The sequence below is a fragment of the Sminthopsis crassicaudata genome, chromosome 2 (assembly GCF_048593235.1).
Source record: "Sminthopsis crassicaudata isolate SCR6 chromosome 2, ASM4859323v1, whole genome shotgun sequence".
In the NCBI taxonomy this organism is placed as follows: domain Eukaryota; kingdom Metazoa; phylum Chordata; class Mammalia; order Dasyuromorphia; family Dasyuridae; genus Sminthopsis; species Sminthopsis crassicaudata.
Window position 1 is genome coordinate 454,367,122 of NC_133618.1, and position 10,117 is coordinate 454,377,238.

Consider the following 10,117-nt stretch of genomic DNA (forward strand, 5'->3'; position numbering starts at 1 on the left):
AGCTCAGTCTAATCCTACCTAGATGGAAAAGTGCAAATTTTGGGCTCCATAATGAATCTTAGCGCACAGATTTAGAGTTGAAAGTGATTTAAGAGATCTTTGAATCTAGTCTTATCTTTTTAGTATTAGGGAAATGAGATTCAGAGAATTTGGTGATTCTCCCAAAGCATACAGAGGCATAATTTGAACCACTCAACTATTATTGATTTCAATTGTAGTGCTCTCTCCACTCTGCCATACTGTCAGTTGAGGAGCAGCCCTGCCAAATTTGCACACTAATCACCAGGTTAGCCCATGAGGAATGCATTGTTGGCCAGAAAAACTCTCCAAGATCATCCATTAAGTGATAGAAGAGTTGAGATCTACTTTATTGGAAGTGGCACCAATTGTGATGAGATTTTAAGCCAATAGATTCATAAATTTAGTGGCACCAGGGACCATATTTTACCTCCTCATTTTATATCATCTTGAGAAGTCAATGATTTTGCCCCAAATCACAGAGATCATGAGTGGCTGAGATGGGATGAGAAGTGAACCCAGGTTTTCTGTGATTCCAAATCTATCACTTTTCCTATTATATCATTCTTATGGCACCAAAGCAATCCTCTAGGTGTGTCCCAGTTGACTTGCTTTTTGGTGTGTGAGATACTGAGTTGGGACTACCCCCTCTGCTTATGTGCTTGTAGTTCTCTCCCCTCTTGTGTATCATTGGATGTAAATTTCATTTTATGATTAGTTTTTATATTTTTTATATTTTCTTGGAGAGTAGAACAGTGCCAGTAAAAAATAGTGACCGGTTTTCTTCTAAGGGTTAATTATTTCTGGAAAAGGGACAATGTGATACAGTGGATAGAGGATGAAGATGTAGCACGACCCCCACCTTTGACCTTTAACTGCTTCAGACTTCTTATTTGTGCAATGAGAATAATAATACTCAGATTATATATTTCCTAGGATTGTCATTGATTATGAGCATGAGATTAAATATGCAAAGCACTTTGCAAATTTTATAATTTGATTCTCAATTTTATTTATTTATTTCTTTGCTCACTAAATAGTATTATTCTTTGCTTTGAACTGAGATATACTGCAGGAAAGCCAGCAGGCCTGCTTAGGGAGGTATAATTATAAATGTGAGCTCCATGCAACTCATAGCACACAAGTGTACTAGGGCAAATCCTTGGAGAATTATTGCTTTAAAGTAAAGAGGAACAGTGATGAAGATGATGATGATTTTTCTGCTTTATTTATTTTCTGGTTATTTGAGTACAAGGTATTTTGTGTTCCTCCAGGTTTTCTACATAGCAATGTGGGCTAATCTGTATTCCACCAGCCAGATGTTTTCTTTGGGAAGACACTGGGCAGCTGTAGTTCTTGTGACCCTAGGCACTGTATTAGCTACTGTCATTCTCATTCTCATCTTTGACAGGCACCAAAGGAAGGTAAGAGAAACACTGCTGTAAAATGAATGTGATTTATAGCCTTTCCTCTCTGAAGAGCATAGAAAACACAACTCTAGGGTTTTTTAGTTGGATGCTTATTCTTCTTTTCCATCTCCATCAGAACCTAGCACAGTAGGTAGTTATTTTGTAAGCATTGAATTAGAAACTTTGTCTCTTTTAAATTTATTTATTTAGTTAGTATTTATCTCTTTAAAACCTATTCTTTAGTTTCTTTTTATGTTTCTTTTCTTGGTTTATTATATTCCTAGAATAAAATAAAATCCTTTTATGACTGCTGGGTAGAGGGAAACAGTTTATCAGCAGATAGTTATTTAACAGTCAAAAATATTAATTAAATATCCAGCTAAAAACTGGAGAGATTCCAAGTTTAGGTAAGATCTGATTCCTGCCCTCGGGAAGTTTATAGCCTACTTGGAATTATGAGATTGTAAATTTAGGCCTGGGAAGGACTTTCAGAGATCATCTAGCCTCAATTTTCTCATTTGTATGTGAGGAAGCTAAGCTTTAGGGCAGGTCAGTAGTGCAGTGGACAGACACACTGGGCCTGGAATTAGGAAGACCTGATCAAATCCAATCTCACACACTTAGCAACTATATGATTCTGTGAAATCACTTAGCTCTTGCTTGCAAAAAAAGGACATGGTAAATCACTCCAGTATCTTTGCCAAGAAAAGCCAATGGACATTTGACCCAAGGAGTCATAAGAGTTGGACAGTTGGTCACAAGTGAACAACAACACATGAATGTGAGTCAACGTTTCAGATCAAGTCCTGTGATGTCTCAGTGTCTAAGCAACTTTTTATGGAGAATAGATATTGACCTACATGAGTAGAAAGCTTGATCATTTAAGAATTCTCTATATAGGTTCAATCCCCACCTATCTTACCCCACACACAGGGTCCATAGTACTTGGTACTGTAAGGGAATCAAGAGACTGAGGTGCAACATCTCAGAATAGAAAGGGATTTCACAGGACATTATTCACTGAACCACCTAGTTTTCCATTTCCTTTTTCATGACTCTTTGCCCCATGAAGATTTCAGGTAACATTATAGGAATCTTAAGGAGAGAAAATGTCACAAAAACTTTTAAATATACAGTCTGTATTAAGAATCAAAAATTGTTGATTAACAAAATCCTATTCTATGATCCTATGAATCATTCCCTTCACTCCTGGAGCTAAATCACAGGACCTCTCCTCCTTCCACATATCTTAGTCCTTTCTTAGTAGATTTTTAGTAGATGGGGCAGTAATGGATCAATAAGGGAAAGATTAGACATCCCCTTTGTTTAAAAGTTTAATATCACCCTTTCTCTATTTCTCTAAGAAAACCCTAATTTTGTTCTTAACCTATAACCTACTTTTCCTAGAGACTTTTCCCAGAAGTCTGGTAAGGACTTTAGAGAGAAGTATTATTTTTCTTTCTTTCCTTTTTTCCTGTGGCAATTGAGGTTAATGACTTGCCCAGGGTCACACAGCAATGAAGGTTAAGTGTCTGAGGTTAAGTTTGAACTTAACTTTAAGGCTGGTGCTCTATTCACTCCACCACCTAGCTGCCCCGAGAAAAATTATTTCTTAATATTCCTAGGGAAATTAAAAAAAAGAGGATTTTAAATATGCTTCTGCAGTGGGCAATAGGGAATCATACTAATAGACCTATGTATAAGAATATTTATATTCAGGTGACAGCCTGAGAATGGGCAGGATAGGACAAAGGTAAGAAAGAAAATGGGAGGGAGGCATTCTTTTTCCTCTTGATCTCTCTGTGTTGTGTTAGGTTGTTATGGTTCTTTTATCTTGGTGTTGCTTTTTGGTTTGTGGTATCTCTTTGAATCTGCATAAAAACAGCCAGTGGTTAAATGGGGATACTTGTGTTATTTGAGAGCTGCCCTGGAACAAAAATGGCTTGCTATATTACTTGGATGTTGGATTTACAGGCAAACACGAATGTAGACCTCCGTCTGGCAGCTGCAAATGAAACTTTGATGCCATACCACATGCTCCTGGGAGTGACTAGTGAAGTGGAGGGCTGCCAGGCTGTACTGCAGGTATCACTTCTCTGAATGAATCATCCCAGAAGATCAGGTCTCTGTCCAAAAAGATAAGAAAGGGCTTCACATCCAAAGGATGAGCACCCTAAAGAATGGAGAAGGGATAGGAACTGCTTCTTTTCTCTGAGTACTCATAAAGATGAGGTTTGGAAATAAAAAAAAGGTTCCTGGATTTGTGATTATAAGGTTTGGATTTGACTTCTGGTCCTAATGTTTAATACTTTTGCTATTTGGGTGAATTGTTTATTGGCTAGAGAACTTGGTTTCTTCATCTGTAAAATGAAATGGTTCAATTTAATTCATAGGATCAAGGATCTAGAACTAGAAAGGACTTCATGGGTCATCAGATCTATCCTCATCATTTTAGAGGTGAGGAAACTGAGGCTCAGAGAGAGTAACTGAATTTAGTCCATGGTTACATGGTTGGTAAGTGAAAACTACAGGCTTTGAATCTAGGACTTCCCAGCTCCAAGTCTAGTGGTCTATTCACTGTACCAAGATCCTTTCCATTGTACTGCTTGATAATATATTATCTTAAGGGCAGATAAATTATCTCGAATCTTTTAGCATCAGAAAAAATCCAAATTTAAGACTATCTTAAGGGACCAAGTTATGCCCCATTGATGCAGTATCTGTTTTTTAATCCATAAGGCAAAATAGAGATAGGATGAAAATTCTTATTTAAAATTATAATTATAATAATTTTTTTTTGCATTAATTGATGTTCCTCATCCTTCTTTAATTAGTAGTATACCTACTAATTTAATGGCAGGAGATAAAAACCTTGTGCCAACAGTTTGGACATTTTTCAGTTTTATGAAAAGCAAGTTTTCTACTTGCCAGAAAAATTAGAGTTAATTATAGAGCATTGAACGGAGACAGAACAGAATGGTATGTTCCTGCCACACAGAGCAGAGTGAAACGGAAAGACTTCATATAGAAGGTCTGCTTTCAATATTGAAATGAAGACAATGTAAGGGGAGAACAGCAGGAAAGAGAAGATGGTGAGTGGGGTGTGGTGGCTAGGAGCCAAATTCATGCTTTCTTTTCTTTTCTTCTATCTTCTCCAGCTTTGGTTTGTTTACTTCCACTTAGAGAGTTGCCTCCAATCATTATCGGATTGTATCCGAGAACTGAAGACCAACCAAGAGGTAACTGACCCTATGGAATGGTCTGAATGACTTGACTATTCTGGGACTGGGGGAGAAGAAATTACATCAAGCTGTTGTTGGAGGCCATCCCTGCCTGTCAAGGCAATACCTGTATGTTATGGGAAGGTTGCTAGAGTTAGAGAGGGGGCCTTCATTCTAATCCCAGCTCTGCCATTAAACGTTACCCAAGTGACTCTGGGTAATTTCCCTTCCCCTCTCTAGGCTTCTGTTTTTTGAGTTGTAAAATGATGGCATTGGACTAGATGACATCAAAGTCCCTTTCAATTCCAAGTCTTTGATCTGAAGTCTTAAAATTGAGAATTGTAGATTTAGGGCTGGAAGGGACCTTTGAGTTCATCAAAGCAAGTCCTTGTGCTCATTTCACATTAAAAGGCAGGGCATTGCCTGAGAATCTACTTATTGGATATATAGGCTCCTTCCTTAAATATCACGTCAGAGGGAATGACCCAGCCATATGTTTGACACATGTACAACAAGTACAAAAAAATGGACTCGGTTTTAGTTCCGGTTCTGTCCCAACTTGATGTGTTACCTTAGATGAGTCATTCACTTATTTGTGGGGAACAGTTCCCTATATTCAAAATGAAAGGATTGAATAGTGTAGTCTCAAGGCCATCAGATTATGGTATTTATAATTTCCAACTTTTAGATTTCCTTTGCCGTTATATCTTTTCAAATGTTGTCTTCATGACCCATTATGAGGTTTCATTATCCTCTCCTCTCTCTCTCTCTCTCTCTCTCTCTCTCTCTCTCTCTCTCTCTTTCTCTCTCTCTCTCTCTCTCTCTCTCTCTCTCTCTCTCTTCTCTTCTCTCTTCTCTCTCTCTCTCTCTCTCTCTCTCTCTCTCTCTCTCTCTTCCTCTTCTCTCTGCTCTTTTTTTTGTCTGAGGCATGGGGGTTAAGTGACTTGCCCAGAGTCACACAGCTAGGAAGTGTTATGTGTCTGAGGCCAGATTTAAACTCAGGTCCTCCTGACTTTAGGACTGGTGCTCTATCTACTACGTCACCTAGCTGCCCCTCTATTTGAGGTTTTCTTGGCAAAAATATTGGAATGATTTATTATTTCTTTCTCTAGCTTTTTTACTGATGAGGAAACCAAGGCAAACAGAGTTAAGGGCCTTGCCCAGAGTCACACAGCTAGGAAGTATCTGAGACCAGGTTTGAACTCAGAAAGAGGAGTTTTCCTAACTGTAGGCTTGGTACTCTATCTACTGTACTACTTATCTGCCCTGGGTGATGGAAAAGAGATTTAGTAGAAATTATGTACAGCTTCTGGAAGCAAGAATATATGATAGCAGGGGACAGGGCCCAGGCCAGCCAAATCTTGTGATTCCCAACCCCTTATGACCTGCCCACTGAACCATGCTGCTCCTAACTCAGGTAGCCAGTCAGTCAGTATGTGCCTAATCCTACTTTCAGGTTTTCTAGAGGTAGTGTAGACAAGGACAGGCAGGGTTTGGGCAAGCCTCACTCGGATATGGGGCAAAGAAGTGATGGGAGGGGAGTTCTTTAAAGACTCTGTATTTAAGAATTGGCTCAGTACACTTTGACTTTCTGTGCAGTCAGTGCTAAGACATCGTCTGAACCAATACCAAGTGGTCGTGGAGATGGTGGTGAACCCAGCCCAGGAAGAAGGAGAAGAGAATGAGAGGTTGACTGAGGAAGCTCCTCTGCTGCCCGCTGGGGGGATGGAGCCACAGAAAGCAGTGGTCATGGGCATGGAACTTCACCACCTCATTCCAGAGGCTGCACCAGAGGTAATTGTAATTTCTTAGAGAAGCCATTTGGAGTCAGACCCTCTTTGAAGGGCAGCTGGGTATTTTGTTTACCTCTGATGGTCATGACCTTGAGAACATAAGGTAACTTGAATTCTTAATATCATAAGCAGTTTTATTTAGGCTCTTGGGAGATATAAAAGGTAGAATATTTATACAAACCACCTGGCACATAGTAGGCACTATATAAGTGTTCAAAAAAAATTCCATTGAAGTAAATTTGTAGAGCTCAAAGATGCTTAAGGTTCATTAAGTCCCAACCCCTCATTTTACAGATGAATTAACTAAGGTCCAGGTGGATTCAGTGGCTCACTCAAGGCCATACTCAACTAGTAAGTGAATATTGGTCTTCTTGACTCTTAAATCCAGTGTCCTGTGCACTATACCATTCTTTTCATTTCAGTTCAAGGTAAGGAAAAATTCCCTGTCAGTTACAATGTCCCAAAATGAAGTGAACTGCCTCAGAAGGTAGATAATGTGCTCCTCACTGGAGGGAGTTAGGCAAAGGCTGGTTGACTAGTTCTCAGGTATATAATACAAGATTTTTTTGGGGGGGGGAGTTTGTTTTTACATCATTTTCATTTTCAGATATATCCTTCATTTTCTCTATTACCCAGAAAGCCATCTCATTACTAAAATTTATTAAAAATAAAAAACCCAATATATCAAACACTTTATGTAATGTTCTACACCCATAGTCCCTCACTTCTGCAACAGAAGAAAGGCATTATATTTTTTATCTTTTTTTTTTTTTTATGAAGAATGGAATTCCTTTTTGTATATGTGTCTAAAATATCTGGCCTCTGAGGTTCCTTCCCACTATAAAATTCTGAGATTCTGAGTGCAATTCACTAATGTAAAAAATACTTGCTAGCATTCTACAGTTTCCTTCATCCCACAAGGTAACATTATTGACCCATAATAGATTAGAAGTGTAATTTGGATTTTTGCAATAGTGCGAATGAATATATTACATCCCTCATTTCCCTTACCTCCCAGACATACATACTACCAAGAAAAAAACTTTCTCAGATGTCTCACAATCAAAAATACTCTTTTCCTCTCTGCTCTCAACAGCATTTGGTGCCTCTCTTGCCACATATATCATTTTTGGTTTTATGTTTTATTTTAGTTTCTTATCATTTCTTATTGGGTTGTTGCAAGCTGTATATATAATTGTATACCTCCCACTCCCCCACTCTACTAATTAATAGATGCTCAATCCACCAGTGCATTTTAGATGGAGAGGAATTCATTTGAGTTAGCAAATCATAGAATATTTGAGATTTTTTAACCTTTTTGTATTAAAACTCCAGATCCTCTGATGTCACTTATCAGAGGCCCTTCTTAAAGCAATTCCCTATTTTCTTCTTGGGGCTTACTAAATTTCCTAAAAATAATGTGCTCTATTAAGGAAATGGAATATTCCCCCAAAATCCTTTCTATATTGCATGTATACTTGACTTTGACAGCATATTCATGAAAAGTTGAGTGAAAATTTAATTTTTATAAATTGAATCTCATTGCAAGTGTCTGTGGTACATTTTGTAAAGCAAAGAACCCTGATTTACTATGCACACACCCCCAGGTTTCCATCTCTGCCAGCTTAGATTTTCATGTGACTGGTTTTCTTGACGTGAAGTCCAAAACTGTGCTAATTTGCTTGGCATATCTTTTCTGTGTAGCCCACAGCCAATCTCGCTGTTCCAAATTATCCCTGGTTTGGGGAGTTGGAAGGCGTGTTGTTCAACTGCGCTTGCCTTCCTCCGCGTGGATGTCTGCTTCGGTGTCTGCCAAAGCAACACTTAATGTACTTTCTGATTCATTCCAGGTGATGGCTCGGCAGATGCTGGTGGTCTTTGGTGGATTATATATCAGGCTCATGGTAACCAATCAGCTCCCTGAGACTACAGTGGCATCAAGGCATGCAGAGTCACTGCAGGGCCCCTGCCCCTGCCAGTTCATTGAAACTCACATCCTAGGGGTGGGACACTGCTCCCCCTTGGCGAGGTGATGGCTGCAGAGGCCAGAGTGCTGGTCTGGAAGAAGGACTCGAGGTGTAGAATCTGCTACCAAGGGAAGCCCAGATTCAAGCAGCAGCCTGGAGGGGACCTTGACACCCGTCATCCCCATGTGGCACAGCACCATTGGGAAGGAGAAGTCAGTAGCCCGATGGCATCCTCTGCCTATCTGCAGAGTATGTTGAAACAGCTCTTCCAACTGTGAAAATGAACACTGTGGTCCAAGCTTGCAAATATTTCTGTCAGTAGTTGTGAACAGGCTCAGCTTCAAGATTCAGTCTTTGCTTTGTTTATTCCCAGGCACTAAATTGAAGGGCTTTTCTCTGAACTACAAAGGACTCCTATGGGTAACCTGGTGGCAGCCTGTGTCCCACCATTGCCCATCAAATAGTATCTAAGCATGGTAAAGTGGAAAGAATTCTAGATCTGAGGTCAAAGGATTTGGGTTCCCAAACTTCTTGTGGGACCTTGGATATGTCATTTCATTTTCTCCTCTGTAAAATAAGAGAATTGGGTTGGATGATCTCTAAAATCCTTTCCAACTCAGATTCTTGTAATCTCCTCATCCTGGCATTCAAGATCCTCTGTAAGGATACATCTCCCACTGCTGCTCTCTTAAACACATTAGCCAACTGATTTTCACACATGACTTACATTTTTTTTAACTCAGTACCTTTGTTCATGCCTTTCTCCCCATTTGGAATGCCTTCCTTTTCTTTCTCCCTTTCACTCTCTACTTTGAGAGAATCAAAATTCTATCAAGGTGAAGGAGAAATTTTACTTTTGGCTTAGATGGGCTGATTTCAGCTAAGCTTGACTTGAGGGAGCTTTAGGGACTTCCTTTAGGGTGAGAAGATTGGAGGAACAGGTGTGTAGGGACAAGTCTGGCATAGGAAAATGAGATCTGGTCTTAGACCCAGCTCTATTGACTTGTCTCTTGGAGATTCAGTTTTCCCTTTAATGCAGTGGATATAATGTCTTGTCTGCTCTTGTGGGGATTGAGGAAATGGGATATGAAAATGCTCTGAACACTGTAAAGCACCAATGAAGTCTTTATTTGTGGGATTCCTGTTGTCATTTTTTGTCTTCCATATTTAGGACAAAAAAGGAAATGTTTCCAGGGTAATAGAGGAGGGGACATATTCCCTGTCAGTCAGTCAGTAAGCTACACGGAGAACTCATTCTGCTGACCTCATCTTGAGTTTTGTGTCAAAAAAGAGAGAATTATTCATAAAGGTAGAGACAACTACATTACTACTGATGAGTATAGAGGACAGAAAAAAGATCAGACCCAGATGTCACCCACAGAGATTTATGCTTCAGGTCTACTAAAGAGAACAAAAAATTTGTTAAATGGCCAAATGAATTTTCAAATTGAATTTCTTTATTAAACTCTCCTGTGAAACCATGACTTTTTATTAAGTTTTATTTTTTTTTGTCCACACATCCTTTGAGACACCTTTCAACATAAAAGGTTGATGAACGTTTGGAAGTTGTAAAACTTTCTACACAGTTTAGATAGGATCCTTCCCCTATTCAATTTCTCAAGCACTTATCCAGTACCTATATTCCAGGTGCTATCCAAATGTTACAAAGTTAGAAATAAAATCTTCCTTGATTTTAGAGAGCTTACATT

General features: G+C 39.1%; 1 protein-coding gene across 5 annotated transcripts in view; it reads left to right on the top strand.

Annotated features, from left to right (window-relative positions):
* TMEM268 (transmembrane protein 268) overlaps window positions 1-9,892 on the top strand; it is a 31,485-nt gene extending 21,593 nt beyond the window's left edge. For 3 of the 5 annotated variants that reach the window (XM_074292892.1, XM_074292891.1, XM_074292893.1), the window contains exons 5-9: window positions 1,293-1,442; window positions 3,402-3,512; window positions 4,586-4,666; window positions 6,248-6,442; window positions 8,292-9,892. In XM_074292892.1, the coding sequence (XP_074148993.1) occupies window positions 1,293-1,442; window positions 3,402-3,512; window positions 4,586-4,666; window positions 6,248-6,442; window positions 8,292-8,474 (720 nt within the window). In that variant the 3' untranslated portion in view covers window positions 8,475-9,892. The remainder of the gene's footprint in view (window positions 1-1,292; window positions 1,443-3,401; window positions 3,513-4,585; window positions 4,667-6,247; window positions 6,443-8,291) is intronic. The other 2 variants (XM_074292894.1, XM_074292895.1) reach the window with 2 other exon arrangements.
* Window positions 9,893-10,117: the final 225 nt, after the last annotated feature.